The sequence below is a fragment of the Lutzomyia longipalpis genome, chromosome 2 (genome assembly GCF_024334085.1).
Source record: "Lutzomyia longipalpis isolate SR_M1_2022 chromosome 2, ASM2433408v1".
NCBI lineage: Eukaryota > Metazoa > Arthropoda > Insecta > Diptera > Psychodidae > Lutzomyia > Lutzomyia longipalpis.
In genome coordinates this window covers 14,466,870-14,484,265 of record NC_074708.1, presented here as the reverse complement: position 1 = coordinate 14,484,265, position 17,396 = coordinate 14,466,870, and the positions used below count along the sequence as shown (strand labels likewise).

Here is a 17,396-nt window from a genome sequence, read left to right as displayed (position 1 = left end):
AAATTATTGCTGTAGAAACCAAAGGCAAGCAAAGAGCTAGGTTTCAAAGAAATAGGGGTTGCTTTGAGGACTTAAATCAAAGAATTCTCAGGGGAAAATGGATGTTGATCAAAGTTTTATTACCCTCTAAACTAAACTCAGAAATCGGTGATCATTTTGTTATTAGAATTTGTGATTTGACCGATTTGACTAATTCAATATTTTCCAATTAGTATTTTTTGTCACGTGACAAATTGATAGTCACGAGTCACTTCCTACGAACGTCATGATCTGTGTCTTAGCAAATAAAAAACAATTTTTTCAAGGGAACTTTAGTGGAGTGAAGTCAGCTGCATATTGCAGCAGATTGAATAACCAGTTCTGCTAACTTCATGCGATATGCAGTGTTTTGATTTTTCTGTGTGATTTTTGGGAATCAGTGTGAAAATTGTTAAATAAAATGCCCTGAGGCCTCAAAGAAATTGTAAAAGTGTAAGAAAAAAGTCTGTAAAATGTCTCTGAGTCCGGAGGCGGAGGATTTTCCAGGAAGATTGCTTCATCAGGTGAGTTGAGCATGGAAAATGCCCGCGGAAGTCAAGCGAAAAGTTTTTTCTTGTTCTCTTCTTTTTCATTTCACAGGCAGCACTGTGGGATAATGTTGAGCTGCTTGTTGATTTGCTGCAGGAGGAACAACACCTCATCGAATGTCAAGACACATTCGGACGGACACCCATCCATGCGGCAGCAATCACAGCAAATTCCAACTGCCTTCAGCTCCTGATCAATGCACGAGCGAATGTGGATGCCCAGGCAATGGATGGGAAGGTGAGATGGGAATTTTTGGGGGATTTTTTGAGATGATTTTGTTAAATTGCGTATCTTCTTCCACAGACTGCGCTTCATTTGAGTGCCGAACATGGTCATGAGCAGAATATTGACGTCTTGCTGGCTGCTGGAGCTTCCTACACGCTGAGAGACTCTGCGGGGGCGTCCCCGTTCGACCTGGCGGAGAAATTCGGTCACAAACGGTGCATGGAGATGCTCAAGGATGCAGCTGGTAGGTTATTGTGTCATACAACCCCCCCATGAAATCCCACACCCTCTTCTTTCCACGAAGAGCGCGTGGCTGGTATTGATTTCTCCCCATCCCCATTAGCCCTTACGAAGACGTCGCGACAGTGGCCGGGAAGTGACTTTCAGAAGTAGACGTCTCTCTTGTAAACCTCTCCCATCTGTGAATTTTTTTCTACCAAATTTCTCTCTAAAAATACTGCCAAAAAGTCCCTTAAAATGTATCAAATACGTTTTGGATGTACGCGTCCCGTGTGAAAAACTCCTCTGCAACATAGAAGGAAATACCAGTGAGAAAATTCCCACCTTTCACTCAGGTGTTGCGAGGGGAAACCACTTTCTTTCACGCCGCATTTCGTAGACACTACAATATTGCAAGAGTGCATGTGTTGTGTGTGCAATTGAGGCGCTAACAAAGCGAGCACGATTAAACCACAAGAAATCAAAAGCTCCAACCATTGTATCGAAATCGAAAGAATTGGAGGTACTGCGCGGGAGAGAGGGGGCCCCCACGGTGTGATTCTTGCATGGCTTCATCAATCTCTCGTCCGGCAGAGAAGGTGCCTCACGGTACACTTCCAATCGATTTGTGATTGCCATTTGAGTACTGTGGAAGAAGCCCTTTAGCCCGGACATTTGAAGTCGCGACGTCTGAATTTCTTTGCATTGCATTTAGAGCGCGGAAATGGCATGGAATTTCCGCCAAGAACAACCTCGAACAGGTGCTGAGACTGCCCACGATGCATGTGATTACTTTGTCGACGAAGTCTTGGACTTCTGGAGACCTCCAGGTGTGCCCAAACTACCCCCTTTTTGACCCAATCAGTGTGCAAATTGTTGGTAATTTCAAACAACAACAAAAAAAAATACCGAAAATATCTATTCTGCGTTAAATTATTCGCTTTGTGATTCCACAAAGTGGCTAAAACACATGTAATTATTTTTTGTGAATGGATGAAGCTACAAGAGTTATTTAATATCATTTCTGGGTAGTGTTGAAGCATAATTTCATGGGAGGAGGAACGAATAAATTGCATAAAGTCCTACATTCATTGACCTTCCAAAGTAATTCGTAATAAAATACAAATGCAATGTGGCTCATTCGTAGCGAAACTGTAAAGAATTTTACGTGAAAGAATAATATTTTTTTGTGAGAATATTGTTCTTGAACTTACAAACAATTGAGGAGCGAACATGGTTCAATTCTGACCTCTTAGTGTCTTTTATTTTAATCCAGAATAGCTTTAAAACGATAAGACTTCAAGTGTAGAAAGTTATGGAAAGAACAAGGAGTTTAACCCTTAAGGACCTTAAGGAATCCAGCAGGTGGAACGATGCGAAAATAAGTTTTAGGGATAGGCCCAATTAAGATATTTTTGGCCAAAACTCTGATTTTTTAATTTTTGGTTTTTCGTCCTTGTTGATCTTGTGAGTCCTTGAGGATGTCCTTTTGTGATATCAAAATGCCAAGGGATCATAAAGACATCGTCCAGCATTGATTTCGACTCAAAAAAAAATTGAACTGAAATTCGGGAATTTCAAAAATGTGCTATAGGTCGAACGAAACATCCCATTGGTCGTTAAGAAGGGTTAACCGATTGAAATAAAACTTTCAGGAATGATTTAGGTCGATTTTGTTTTCTTTTCTTACAATAATCTTCTTTAATCATATTTTCAAAGGTATTTAAAAACTTTTTATTTGTAAGAAAAGAAGATTTTTGCCACAATCTATATGTACCCTCATTGTTCTTGATGTTCTTTATCAAAAAAGAGTTTGAGAATTAGGTCTTTTAGTTTCTGAGATAGTTTGAAATTAATTCTTCTTTCAAGATTGCTCAGAATTTATAGAAAATTAATCCGATTCCAACAAACCTAAATTCTAAATTTTCTTTGTTTTTAGAAGATGATTTTCTCAAATTTTCATCAAAATCGGTCAAATAGTGAATGTTAACCTGCTCATACAGTGAAGCACACTTGTCAATAATCTCACTTATAGTTCATCACTAAAGAAGTTAGGTCTTTTCAATGTCTTTTCTATATGTTTTGAAATTAATTTTTCTTTCAAGATTACTAATTCAATGAAAATTACTCCGATTCGTATAAACTCTATAAACTTAATTTCTAAACCTTCTGCGTTATTTTAAGATGATTTTCTGTAGATTTTTATCCAATAAATGAATCAGTGAGAATTTTAGAGTCTACTCAGCGAATGTTAACCTGCTCATACAGTGAAGCACACTTAACAATAATCTCATAATTAATCAGTTGATTTTCTTTACAAGTTTTCCTATGAAAAATAATATTGAAAATATTATTTTATTATTTTTACGATTTTGTGAATTTTCTTTAAAAGGGAATTTGTTGAATATTCTTCAATCAGCCTGAAGAGTAATCAATGGTATATTACATCCCTTTGTAGATGCCTTTGAGGAGATCAGATCCCTCAAATATAGGGAGCTCCGAGAGGCTGTGGTGTCAAATGATGAACACGAAGTACGAATAATCCTCGAAGCTCTCGGAAATGAGCGCGAAGTGATTGTAAATATGGCTCCTGGTGGTGCCAATACCCTCATCTTCTCCTCCGCCCAGGCTGGCAATGAAGTCATCGTGCGGATGCTTCTTGAGGCCGGTGCAGATGGGAGAGCTCACGCTGTTACGCGCTACTCTCCACTCTACACAGCCGTCCACAATGGGCATGTGGAGGTGACGAAGATGCTTCTGGGAAAGTTTCCAGAACTAGTTCAGGTGAGTTCTCTTTTTTTGATTAACTTCTCAATGAAAAAGTCTTGAAGGATGGGACTTCTTGTAGCAATTAACGGTGGAAAAGTGGCTACCACTGCATGCAGCCTGTATCAATGGGCACAATGATGTGGTGGAGCTCCTGCTCAACTACACCTACCCAGACTATCTGTATTCCACATATCGTGATCCAACGGGTGAGACAGAGTGGAGGCTGGCTTTTGATCCCAATACGCAAGACGTCACTGGGCAGACAGCCCTGTACGTTGCATGTCTCCTGGGGAATAAACCTCTGGTTGACTTGCTGCTAGGATGGAAGGTGAAGTGCATAAAGATGCGTGATGGTGATGTAGAGACACGTCCTGTGAGTAGTAGAGTGAGTACTAGTCCAACTAAAAGGAGGATTTCCTATGGGATTCAGTCGATTATGTCACGCCTAAGTTTGGGCAGAGATGCCGTTGAGGAGGCTGAAAGTGAATCAAATAGCTGGATAAATCCTCTGCAAGTTGATTTACTCTGTGGTGCTGCCAGGGAGACAGCTCTCCTAGCAGCTGTCCGTGGGGGGCATATAGATGTTGTTGGGGCACTTTTGCAGAAGAAAGCCGATCCCAATGTGATGGCAAAGCCAATTGAAGACCCAAATGATCCAAAACTCTCAGATGAAGTGTATGGCTTCTCAAACATTCCCCTTGCCGAGGCAGTTCGTCAGAAATCCATCCAAATGGTGGAGCTACTGCTGAAGTATGGTGCCAAAGATGAGCAATCAACAGCCCTCAGTATTGCCTGTGCCAATGGCAATGAGCAGATAATATGCAAATTACTCTCAATTCGTGCACATCCGGATCCGGAGTATAAAATAAACAAGAAAGCCCTCACGAGTGAGATTGAACTGGCGGGGAATAGGGTGTCACCCGATGGGGGCCTGACGTACGGCTCCCTCTTTCCCAATACGTCAATCATGATAAATTGGAATAATTGTGATTTATCCAGCATCAAGATAAACTTCCTCAGTGAAGCTGTTTTGTTGCACAATACACGACTCAAGGAGCACCCAAAGTGTGGGATTTTAGCCCTTGGGGCCCTCACACGTATTGATATTTCCCACAATGGGCTCACGGCATTGCCGCCGGAAATCTTCACGTTGTGTAGTTTGCGCTACCTCAATGCGGCACAGAATAAAATTCAATTTCTACCCCTTCCGGAGGATATTCCAACATCCCCCGCGAGGATTCTCGCAGGGAGTAGACGGTGCTCACGGCAATTCCCCAAGGAGTACGAATGCTTTGTCCTGGAGGAGTTGTACCTGCAGGATAATCGTTTGGAAGTTCTCCCACCTGCTTTGTTTCGCATGCAATCCCTCATTACCCTGGATGTGTCTAACAATAAGCTGCAGGAGCTGCCGTTTGAGATGTGGCGTGCTCCGAAGTTGAAGGAATTGAATGTTGCATTCAATCTCCTGAAGGATTTGCCGGTGCTGCCAAATCAGGAGGGAGGTGCTTCACAATCGGAACCCGCAAGTCCAGTGACCGAAGCATTCCTGTTCAATCAAATGGAAGAATCTGAGGCACAGAGTCGCAATAGAACCATCACACAGGTTGATCTTGTGCGTCATCATATCTGGTCGAAATCCCTCGAAGTCACCGATCAGGAAGTCCGTTTGACGGACATTCGCAATGATGAGAATATTTCGCAACTCACAAGTCTCAATTTGTCCAATAATCTCTTCACGAGCATCCCTCTGGCCCTCCCGTGTCTTGCTATAAATCTCACAAGGCTCTCAATGAGCTACAATAGCCTGCGTTCAATGGGGCATGTCACGAGTTATCCAGCAAGTCTCAAACAGCTCGATTTGGGGCACAATGAGATTACCTGCTGGCCCAGTTTACCACGAATTGCAGCTCTTGATCCCCATTTAGCGTGCTACAACCCGCAGGAGGTGAAGCCCACAAAGCAACCAATAAAGAATCTTACAAATCAAAACACAGAAGTTTCTGTGATCAAGACAAATGCCAGTAGTGGGAATATAACATCCCTCCGGACAGCTGTGCTCAAGAGTGTCTGCAGCCATCGAAGGCATTTACGCCTCGAGGGCCTCCGGACGCTAATCTTGGCGGATAACCTTCTAACACGCATCCAGTTGTCAACAGACGATGTGGCCACACTGTCGGATTCGGAGGAATCAGAATGGAGCTTGGTGGGTGTAACAAAATCCCGGCTAATCTTTCCAAATCTCTCAATGTTGGACATCAGTAACAATTGCCTGAAGGAGATCCCCCCGACGATCCATGAATTGAGCAATTTGAGTGTCCTCAACATCAGTGGGAATGTCGATGTCACGGAATTGCCTCCACACATGGGACTTCTGTCGCGTCTGTGGAATCTCAATACGCGCGGATGCACGCTCCAGGATCCCCTGAAGGCGATGATTGATAGCAAGAAGTACAAGACAATGGACATCATTGGGTACCTAAAGTCCGTCTACGAAGATGCCCGACACTATGCCCGGATGAAGTTGATGGTTGTAGGTGTGCAGGGAATTGGGAAGACAAGCCTGCTCGAGCAACTTCGGCAGGAGGGACCGAATCGCAACAAGAAGCCCGTTGATCACTGGGCCAAGAGGATGGGGCATAAGAATATAAATACCAAGACAAGCCGGGGGATCAACATGTCCACCGTTGGTGTGGATATTGGGGATTGGGTGTGTGAGAAGAAGCTCCGGGGGCACTCTCAGCATGGACCTGTTGTCTTCCGAACGTGGGACTTTGGGGGGCAGAAGGAATACTATGCAACGCATCAGTACTTCCTGTCAAAACGAAGCCTCTACTTGGTGCTCTGGAGGATTACAGATGGCCGCCGGGGACTGGCTGAAGTGCTTCAGTGGTTGGGAAATATTCAAGCTAGAGCACCAAACTCTCCTGTAATCATCGTGGGGACGCACTATGATGCAGTTGGAGACACCTTTCCCGCCAAGAAGGCTGAGGAGCTGCAACTCATCATCCGGGATAGATTTATTGCAGTAGCTGATGCAGAGAAGATGGGACTACCGCGAGTGCTGGATTCCATTGAGGTCAGCTGTCGCACGGGGCACAATATAAAGCTCCTGTCGAATCTAATCTACGACACAGCCTTCTCCCTTCGCTCTCCTGGCTCCAAGGAACTCCTGCTGCATCAGAAAGTCCCTGCAAGCTATTTGGCCCTTGAAGATGTAATTGGGACAATTTCCTCAGCTCTCAGGCAGGTTGGAGCTGATCCTGTGCTCGATGCTGAACGCTACAGAAACATGGTGACGCAGGAGATGCAATCGCGTGGCTATAAGCGCTTCCGGGATTGGTCAGAACTCAATCAGGCGACGATGTTTCTGCATGAAAATGGTTGCTTGCTCCACTACGACGATGCAACGCTGAGAGATCTATATTTTCTCGATCCTCAGTGGTTGTGTGATATGCTGGCTCATGTGGTGACAGTACGAGAGATAAATCCCTTCGCAAGATCCGGAATAATGCGAATGGATGATCTGCAGTTGCTCTTTAAGAATTCCTGCCTGGGATCGAGTGACAATCGCGGGTACATTGTGAGCCTCTTGAATAAGTTTGAGGTGGCACTCACGTGGGATTCCAGGACACTGCTCATCCCATCTCTCCTGCCCGAGAATGAAGACACACGTGGAGGGCAGGTTGTGACGGTGAAAATAGCCGCACGAAGTCGTGGATGGGCTATGAGGTCTAGGAGAGGAGGAGGATTGGCCTCAGCGTCGGCCTATGATCTAACATCACCACCAGACTCATTGGGAGCAACGCAAGCCAATCATCCGGAATATGACATTTGCACCCTTCCACGACCTGAAAAAGTAATCTCTCGGCTTCTCCTTATGTCCTACTTCCCTTCGGGTTTCTGGTCCCGCCTCATTACACGTGTCCTGGCTGATGATCAAGTGGTTGATGCCCTGAGAAATATCTACCCGATGCGGAAGGAAGACTTCGAGGAGCCAGAAGTAAATCAATTGTTGAACATTGCCTCCCACTGGACTGTTTGGCAGACAGGATTAGCTCTCTACCATGGCACTACGCTGATCTTCAAGATGCGCGAAATACCACCATCCTGTCCCTTTTCGCCTTACCGTAATCCCAACAATCGTTTCAAACTAAAGCAGGATGGTGTGTGGTGTGACATCGACATGAATGCCACGAGTATCCTCGAAATAACCTTCCCGATGCACGCAATTGGCCTTCGGAGGATCGATGAGGCGGGCTGTGGTACAACGGTGAAGGAGATGGAAGCTAATATTCAATGCGTATCCCAGCTTGTATCTCTCAGTGTTGATCACATTGATATTCTCCTTGAGGATTGGTATCCCACCCTTGGGACACGCTTTGTACACACCTCCGAGGGGAGATTCCTCGTGACGCGCCTTGTTCCGTGTCCAAAGTGCCTCAAGAGGAGCGATGAGAGGAATTCCCACTCCTTCACGGGATCCAATCCACCCAAAGGTGCTGGAAAGTTCCCCGAGAAAGGTGGCTCAAAGCGCTTGAGTATGGAGCGAAGAGATTTTGCTGTGGGTGAATCAAGTGGACTCAATGAACTCCCGGCAATCCTGCAGGCATTTGATCATGCAATCTCTGCTAGAAAATCCCAAGATTCCCTTGGATGGTCTGATGGGGATTCAGGTGTTGGCCCGGATTCAGCTGGATCTTCACGAGCAGCTTCAGTTGAGGGCCATCCACTGCTTATGGCTGAAACTACAGGACCACCAAACTACTGCTGGATGGTGGAGGAGTGCATCCTTGCTGCGTATGATAAGAAGAGTGTCTCCTGTCCAGTACACGCCGAAGTTGATTTACGCATCATTACTCCTGACATTGTGAGTAACAATTTCCTATTAAAACTTCTAGAAAAGTTTTAAAATTTACAAAAAGAAACCATTTATTTCAATTTTGAGGTTATGTTTCACTTTCTTAAATTCTTTTAAGAATACTTATGCTCGCAGTCTTTTAAATATTTTTACTTGCTCTTAAAATCTGTAAAAGTTAATGCAATATTTGGGTTAATATTTGTTCCCTAAAGAGTTTTATTGGCAATTGAAATCACAAAGTGAAAGTAGAAAAAAACTTCCTCAAATGACAATCAAAAAAAGAATAAGAATCAATTCTAAAGTCTATAGACTAAACTTTTCTGTTGCTTAGATCTTCCTGGACTTGTCAGATTGCTACTTGATTCGTCCGGAAGACATCACAAGGGGTCCCCTTCTCGGTCGTGGTGCCTTTGGGTTTGTCTTTAAGGCCACGTGTAAGTCGAGAGTATCGAAAAATCTCATTCCCGTGGCAATGAAGATGCTCCAACCTGTTCCACCGGGTTCACGAGCAAAAGAAAGCGCCATAATAGCTTACAAAGCAGCCCTGGGGAAATGGGAGAGAGACCCGTTGCAGCACTCATGCAAAGCTTACTGTACGGCTAGGCAGGAATTGGCGGTGCTACTTACCCTTAAGCATCCCAATATTGTTCCCCTTGTGGGTGTTTGTACGCAACCCCTTGCCCTGGTGCTGGATCTAGCGCCACGGGGAGCTCTGGACAGTGTGTTGCGGCAGTACAGAAGGAATGGAGCTCGAATTGGGCCGTACTGCTTCCAATCGCTCGTTCTACAGGCTGCCAGGGCTATGGAGTACCTGCACAGACGCCATGTCATCTATAGGGATCTCAAAGCTGAGAATGTGCTCGTGTGGGACTTCCCGGAGCCACATGCCTACGATCATCCGGACAATAGTGTGCATATCAAAGTGGCGGACTATGGAATCAGTCGGGTAACTCTCCCGTCTGGAGCTAAAGGATTTGGGGGTACTGAAGGATTTATGGCGCCGGAGATTATGCGTCACAATGGAGAAGAGGAGTACACGGAGAAAGTTGATTGCTTCTCATTCGGGATGTTCCTGTATGAACTTCTCTCCCTGAGGCAACCCTTCGAAGGTCATGAGGCAGTCAAGGAGTGTATCCTCGAAGGTGGACGTCCCGTGCTAACGCAGAGAGAAACTCAATTTCCCTGCTACTGCCTGGATTTGATGGTACTCTGCTGGGATCAGCAACCAAAGAATCGTCCATCTGCCAGCCAGATTGTCTCTATTGCCAGTGCTCCGGAATTTACGCATCTCCTGGATGTTGTATCACTCTCGCACACTGGTGGTGTTCTGGCCGGTGTTGGGTATCCCGTTGTGGCGAGTCCGGAAGGTAAGAAGCCTCTCAGAGAAATCTTTATTTTATCTCATGATTTCACAAGGATTTTTCCCTTTCAGACGATACTCTGTCGTATGAATTGTGGCTTCCATGCTCAAATTCCCGGATTGATCTGCTTCTCGGCTCCCCAAAGGGATGGCAACAGTATCATAGGATTCTCTGTCCAAAAATCTCAACTGGACGTGGGAGTACTCCAATGAAACTCACCACAGTTTGTGTTGTGGACACATCAGTCTGGATTGGGGATGCTGATGGGAATATTTATGGCTTCAAGTAAGTTTTCATTTCTTTCTCTTTTTTATTTATTGTTTAATTCTTTGACATTGAATTTATTATTTAGTGATTTATATCTACTTGATGGAATCTTCTTTAAATATTTTCATGCATTGAACACGCCATTGAAATAATCATTAATTTAGATATTAAATTGATATAGTTTTTTTTTGCGTGAGTGAATTTTTTGCGTGTTGCAATTTCTTTGAAATTTTTGCAAAGGATTTTAAATATTTAATTATTTCAATGAAAAAAAAGTGTTGGATTTTCCAATCTCAAATGAACATTTGTTGGAATTCTCATGTTTATTAAATTTTTAAATTGAAAAAAAAAAACATTTAAGGGCAATTAGGGCTTTCATGGCTCTTTTTTAAATCAAAATTAGACCGTACGCATATTTTATTAAAGGACAATACCATAAGGGTGTAGTTATAAATCTATTCAAGAAGGCTTTTAGATTTTTTTTTGGAAATTTACAGATGTTAAAAATGTATAAAATTGATTGAAAAACATTTAAATTTTAAATGTTTGACGATCGTTTAATGATCTTTTCCTTTGTACCTTTTATAAAATCTTTCAAAGTTTTTTTTAATGCAATTTTTAGTATATTGAAAAAAAAGTTCTTAGCTCCAAAGAAAAGTTTAAACTTCCTGGATATTTAGGGCATGTTTAGACATCTAAACCTCTTCCCTGGCTATGCCCTTATACACGACTTACCGTAGTTTCTCAAAATGCTTTTACTTATGATGTTTAGATGATTTTATTTTATCTTCATCAGGTCTATTTGATTTTGAATTAACTTCAACTTTTGATTTCTCTAAAAATAATTTTTGGTATTAGTTTAAAATAACTTTAAATAAAAAATCTTTTGATACATTTAACATCATTTATTCTAAATTCTTTCAAGGTTAGAGGAAGGATGCTTGTAAATAATTAATTGATTAATACTACTCCATAAAGCATTAGATATTGATCTGTAATTACGTTAATAAGCATTTGTCGTTTTTCTCACGACGTGCATGTACAACAAGATCCTCTCACATTAAGCTCAATTACAATGAAGGATATTTAATATATATTTCAATGATAAAATTTTAACGTTTAAAACAATAACTTCTCTTTTGCTGCTTAAAATTGGTATTTGAATATGCTTCTTTATCTGAAGTAGTTGTGCATATATAGCTTAATGCGTAAAATTATATAGAACCGTCATGAATTGATAGATGCTTTTGTAGCACTGTAAGAGATACAAAATATTCAATAAAGAACAATCAAACTAACCTACAATTTGAAGCAAAAATTCTTACAGAGATCATTGTTTCAAAGTTCAATGGGAATCGGGAGAGGCCGGTAGGGCCTTTCAGCAGTTGTGTCTTGTAAATGATGCAGGTGTACATCTTCTGCTTGCGCCAGGGGAGATTGTACCACGTTACAGAGTTTACTCTGGTTTGCAGTTGATCGACTTTTATCATGTAGAATCCCCCAATAAGGCAGAGAGATGTAATTTGCCAAAGACCATGCATGCAAATTGGTATTCCAGTAATCCATCCATTTAGCATCACTCCGAACACAGTGACGGCAATAAGGAGTAAACTAAAGAAAATTACTCCGAAAGAATGAAGCCCAAATGCATCCTCTTGCAATTCCATAAATCTGCAAAAAAATGAGGAATTAGTTTGATTTGAAAAGATCTTTTGTAAGTTGTAACGATTTTAACGAACTTATCATGTCTCTGCTGTGTCTTAATAATTTCTGCCAAACGGTGATTTATTTCTTTGATATCATTCGAACCAAATTCTTCCAAATAAGCTGCAAGATTTTCACAAAGAACTGCAATTGATTCCGTCTGACCATAAGCCATGATTGTCGTGGAAACAAAAAGCATTTCACTTGTAAAGAATCCGAGATTAATGAAAGACGAAACAATGAGGTAGTAAGCAACATTTAGTCCATATCCAAATGGAGACTCATAATCAATTAGTGGGAGGTATATTGCAAAAGGTAGAAAAGGTCCATCGGTGAACAATGCGACCATTCCACAAATAATCCAGAAACTTATTGCATTCACAATGTAGATTCGTAGTATTATTGGTCGCCATTTATTGCATATGCCAATGTATTTGTCAAAGATTTCTTTCACACTTGGATTGATTCCGAATTCACGGATAAAATCGCATCCATAGTTGATTACAGCAGCAATTTTACTTCGATTTATAATTAGGAAATATAATTTGACCGTTGCCTGAAGTGCCAAGATTTCAGCGGAAAAGTTATTTAATGTAGTTTCGGAATGTTCCGTCTCGGAATAAACATTGAAGATCCACATGAAAGTGTATAAAATATCACAAGAAGTTGTAAATATGGTTTTAAAATTAGTTTTTGCTACTTTTCCCTTCTCAAATATATTGCATCCAGTGAAGAGAATTATTTCATCAACTCCCTCAAATACTTCAAAGCACTCTTGAGCTGTTAAAGTGGCTGATGCCATCCTGTTTCAACTTCAAAACTTTATGGTGAAATGATATTAGAACGATGGGAAACGAATCATTTAAAACAGAAAAAAATCTTTTTTTTGCGTGACTCGTTTGAAATTCTTTGAGATTTTTGCAAAGGGATTTTTTTCTTTAAATAATTAATCACCTTTCAGATCGATAATTATATTAAATGATGAATATTCTTCGTGAGTTATGGTTTGAATAGTTGAAGGTGGGTGAGATAAAGGAAAATAAACCTTATTTAGTTTTTCTCAGTTTATTTTAACCTGCGACCTGAAGAAGAGGGCAAACATCCTCAAAACGTCGCAGGTTAAAGTAAAATCAGAAAACTAAATAAGAATTATTTTTCATCACCCCACCCTAAAATGATGAATGCAACAATTTTGGGAAATATATTAATGACTGACACGATATTTTAAGGATATACATAATTTAAGTTTCAAAGCTTATAAAATAGTAATAAATTTTATGGTAAGATGCCTAACAAAAAATAGGTTCAAAAATTAAAAAAAAAAACTACTAACACATTGACTGTGAAATGATTACCTACTTTTATTAGGTAGATTAAGCCACTTTAGGTGCGGAAAGTCAGGTCTGTCAAGTGGCCCCCATTATTGTCTATGCAGCTTTAAGCACGAATAGAGTGGCTTTCCATTTCTCGTAGAGTCTGATACTCCTGTTCTTAAGTATTCTTCATTAGTCCTTGCAAGGTCGTTGGGACCACAAAAAGTAGTCCAAAGGTGTTAGGTCCTGGTTACGTGCAAGCCATGTTATATCACCTCCTGTCCTGAAGATTATCCGTTCAGTAAATCGGTTCCTTAGTAGCTACATGGTAGCACATGCTGTATAGCACGTGGCCCCATCTTGCTGGAACCACATGTTCTTCATTCCCATTTCATCCAGTTTAGGAAATAGGAAATTGATCAACATGAATTTATACTTGTTCCCGTTGACGGTTACCTCGTTGCTTCCATCAGCAATGAAGAAGTATGGTCCAATAATTCCTCGACTGGTTGTTTCGCACTTCAATTTTACGTGTTGTGAATGCAGGGACTTTTGAAATCACTTGAGGATTTTGCTTTTTGTAGAACTGCTCGTTTTGACGATTCACCTGTCTACAGAAAGTTTTGCCTCATCCGTGAAAATCACTTTTTCCCTGCGCTAATCACTCTTTGTATGGAGGCACAGAATATTATGGCAATATTCCACGCGCGTCAGTATCCTTCTGGTGGAATTCAGAGGTTCCCAGTGAACGTCTTGTCAGGAAAAACCTCTTGCTTCTATGTGTGAATACGTTAAAGAAATTTGTAAACAATTAATATTAAAAATCAATGAAAAACCTCAGTATGACGACCGCTCGGATGTACTTCTCTCCTTCACTTTAAATAATGGGTGTAAAAAGTATATCCGAGCGGTCGCTATACTGAGATTATTGCTATAAAGATGACTTATTTTAGTGATTTCACGTAACAAAATGTTAAACAATTAATCTTCCATGTTCTATGAGCTAATCCTTAGTTTAAAAAAAAACACAAATGAATATGACAGGAAAAGGAGTTTATTCAATGTTTATATTCATATGAATTGCCAATGATTTAAGCAAGTGTGAAAAGTACGAATTAATTGCTCGTTGTTGAGTTTTAAACAGAGTAATTTTTGAAACATTAATCAATGAGTCCTATTCAGCGACCAAGGAATTTGCTTGAAATCTTTGAAATTTATACCGAAATTTCAAGATTTCAAGCGAATTTCAAAGGTTTCTTGCTCGCTGAATAAGGCCCTATATTTCATATTCTATCTAAATCTAAGGAATAAAACAAATAATGATCTCACCTATAAATAGCAAAAATCGTGAATAAAACTCTCAAAATTAATAAAAAAAAAATTTAGTGTTTTAAATGATTTTATATTTTTTTTTACATTTTTTGTAGTGCCTCTGATTGCACGCATCTCTTCTCCTATGCCCTGGAGCCAACACAGCCTAGTCCTGTTGTTGCCCTTGTGCACCTCAATCGCATTAATCGCGTTGCTGCTGGTCTCGAAAATGGACGACTCTTCCTGCTGGATTCCTCAAATATTCCCACAAGCTATGTTTCCGCCGAGGGGAGCTTTGTTCTCACGGAACTTGGCTCTGGGGAGCGTCTACATAGCGTGTGTGCCCTGTGGCGCCTCGATGATGATGTCTGTGAGCTGTGGTGCGGAGAAACGGATGGGGCAATGAATGTGTTTGGCCTGAAGGATTCAGTTGTGTCCGAACATACGCTTCTCAATCACTTTGACGTCTCTCTGGGTGGAAGGGAGTCCAACGTGGTGCTCCTCTATGCATCTGAGGAGTTTGTCTTCTCATGCGTGGCCCCGGGGTGTATTCTCTACCAATGGAATGTGGCAAGGAAGGAAATTGAGAATCGTCTGGATTGCTCAAAGCTCATTCCGTGCTCCGAGAGTCTCCGCAGTATCGCCATTGAGGAACATTTGAGCCCAGGGAAGTGTCAGATTACAGCACTGGCGGTTCTTGGGAATGATTTGTACATCGGGACAACGTGGGGATGTCTCATAATTGTCGAGAAGGACACCCTACGGCCCATTACTGTGTTTCGTCCCTTTGATGATGAGGTAAATTTTATTTTAAAGATTTTTTTTATTACAAATTTTTGGAAAGAAAGTTTACAGTCAGGTATTGGTTAACGTCGCATGGGATATACTCTTTCCACCCATTAATAATAATGAGTGGAAAGAGTACATATATCCCATGCGACGTTAATCAATAACTGACTGTAATTGTTTTTTTCGATTAGGTTCGATGTATTCTGCCTCTGTACACACCAGGACACAATCTGGCACCTCTTATTGTGACCATTGGACGTGGGTATCGTTCCCTCATCCATCGGTATACAGACTCAGTCCCGAGATCCATTACAACTCCATCGGGGAATGAGAGGAGGCACCTCTTTGGTAGCCCTGAACGCATTTCCGGCAACAGTGGAGGAGCCCCGAAGGATCGAAGTAGCAATATGCACGCACTAATCTGGAGGGCAGATCACTGGACACCGGTGTAGAGAGAAGCCGCCCGTTGGCATTTTAACTTTTTCGCAAATTCTTCATTTAACCGTCCTCTGTGCGTGCGCGTGTTGTGTGTCTGTGGAGTTTTTGACCTTTTAAAATGCTTATAATCTGTGATTTTCAGAGGAAGTGAGACGCAAACCAAAATTAACCAAGAGAGAGAGAAATTCATTTATTCCAGAGACTTTGCAATTTGTAAAAGAAAATAATCATTTTATTTATTTCATTGACAGAGATTAAAAAAAAGTATTCCAGTTAAATGATTTTTTAAGATGATGCGGGTGTTTCAGCCTGAAATGTTGAAGAGAGATTTTTTTTAAGCCAAGAGGAATTTTCAGATTAATTTTGTTGGATACAAACCGCAACCAAGTTCAGCTTCTCGAGGATTTCTTGACGAACGCGTGGTGGACAATACTCTAGTGGGGACTTTTTCTCCTTATTCAGGATGTGCACGGAAGCTCCGTGCTCAACTAATCGCGCCACGCACTCAAGTTGCTTCTCCTGGCACGCAATGTGCAATGGGGTGTCTCCTTCGGCATTCTGGGCGTTGAGATCAATTTTCTGTGGGCACTTCAGGAGCATTTCGAGGATGTCACAACGTCCTGTGGAGGCTAGGCGGTGGAGGCATGTATCGTTGCGATCATCGCGTACATTCACATCGGCACCCAGCTCCAGGAGGTACTCAACGATGTCTCGGTGCCCTTTGGAGCAAGCATACTGAAGGGAAGTGTGTCCATGCCAATTCTTATCCGCTATATTGGCACCCTTGGACACTAGAAGCTTCAGAACGTTGAGGTGACCCCCAAGGGTGGCGAGGATCTGTGGTGTGGCATTTGTGTCATCGCCATCATTGAGGAATGTTGTTCCAGAGGCGAGAAGTTGTGCCACAAGCTGCTCCCTGCCCGCCAGAGCAGCCCAGTGGAGGAGAGATCGTTCGTTCTGGTTAAAAAATAGTCGGAAAATAATTTTTCGTTTTTTTTTTTTTAATTTTTCGAAATTCTGGAATTTTTTAAGGACTTCAAGCAGATTGAAAACAGGGATTTAATGATTTTAAAGGAATATTAATTGATCTGTTTTATGAATTTACCTAATAACTTTTAAGGGGAAGTACCATAAAGGATACTCAAGAACTTCCGGTATTTCCGGCCTATCCCATAAGAATCCGAAGAATTTCCTTTCAATCCAACTCACCTTGTCTTTCTTCTTGACTAAATCGGGTTTCTCACTCAAAAGAATCTCCAATTCATGGTAATCCTGCTGAGCTAAGGAGTAGAGTTCCAGGGAATCCATTATTATGAGAAAAGTCCCTAAAACCGGAAGAATAAAAACAAAACAAATTTTTGTCAAGTCACTACTTTCCAATATCTTTCCACACACTTTCCATTTAAATTCCAATGAAAATGGAAAGACTTCCAAGCGCGCCAAAAGAATTTGCGCCAAAAAAATTAAAGCGCGCGAAAATCATTTTATTCGCGTTGTGAAAATCCTATTTTCAGGGATTGTTTGGATGAAAAATTTGTTTTTAAAATGTCAATATTGATTGCAGGTAAACACACA

General features: G+C 41.4%; 3 protein-coding genes across 4 annotated transcripts in view; 1 reads left to right on the top strand and 2 right to left on the bottom strand.

The window, feature by feature from the left end:
- Positions 1–17,396, bottom strand: part of LOC129790857 (uncharacterized) — a 679,906-nt gene that overhangs the window by 250,229 nt on the left and 412,281 nt on the right. The window lies entirely within an intron of this gene.
- On the top strand, positions 360–16,099 carry LOC129790815 (leucine-rich repeat serine/threonine-protein kinase 1). Of its 2 annotated transcripts, XM_055828552.1 has the most exons (9): positions 360–542; positions 619–804; positions 871–1,036; positions 3,470–3,795; positions 3,860–8,647; positions 8,970–10,005; positions 10,071–10,284; positions 14,711–15,392; positions 15,575–16,099. In XM_055828552.1, exons 1-9 carry the CDS (start codon positions 492–494, stop codon positions 15,833–15,835), a joined length of 7,710 nt encoding a protein of 2,569 aa, XP_055684527.1. In that variant the 5' UTR covers positions 360–491; the 3' UTR covers positions 15,836–16,099. The 2 variants fall into 2 exon arrangements, with proteins under 2 accessions (XP_055684527.1, XP_055684528.1); XM_055828553.1 differs by lacking the exons at positions 360–542; positions 619–804; positions 871–1,036 and adding an exon at positions 1,153–1,841.
- Positions 16,032–17,212, bottom strand: LOC129790931 (26S proteasome non-ATPase regulatory subunit 10-like). The gene is made up of 3 exons (XM_055828777.1): positions 17,031–17,212; positions 16,200–16,778; positions 16,032–16,130 (listed from the first exon to the last, which is right to left on the bottom strand). Exons 1-3 carry the CDS (start codon positions 17,127–17,129, stop codon positions 16,107–16,109), a joined length of 702 nt encoding a protein of 233 aa, XP_055684752.1. The 5' UTR covers positions 17,130–17,212; the 3' UTR covers positions 16,032–16,106.

What these genes read in the sequence shown, in the direction of transcription:
- LOC129790931 (XM_055828777.1), bottom strand. Translation starts at nt 17,129, where the DNA reads ATGGATTCCCTGGAACTCTACTCCTTAGCTCAGCAGGATTACCATGAA. An exon ending in TAGTCAAGAAGAAAGACAAG is followed by an intron (nt 16,779 to 17,030) that starts GTGAGTTGGATT and finishes TTTTTTAACCAG; the next exon opens with AACGAACGATCTCTCCTCCA. An exon ending in AGAAGCTGAACTTGGTTGCG is followed by an intron (nt 16,131 to 16,199) that starts GTTTGTATCCAA and finishes TCAACATTTCAG; the next exon opens with GCTGAAACACCCGCATCATC.
- LOC129790815 (XM_055828552.1), top strand. Translation starts at nt 492, where the DNA reads ATGTCTCTGAGTCCGGAGGCGGAGGATTTTCCAGGAAGATTGCTTCAT. An exon ending in AGTTTCCAGAACTAGTTCAG is followed by an intron (nt 3,796 to 3,859) that starts GTGAGTTCTCTT and finishes GACTTCTTGTAG; the next exon opens with CAATTAACGGTGGAAAAGTG. An exon ending in GCATCATTACTCCTGACATT is followed by an intron (nt 8,648 to 8,969) that starts GTGAGTAACAAT and finishes TCTGTTGCTTAG; the next exon opens with ATCTTCCTGGACTTGTCAGA.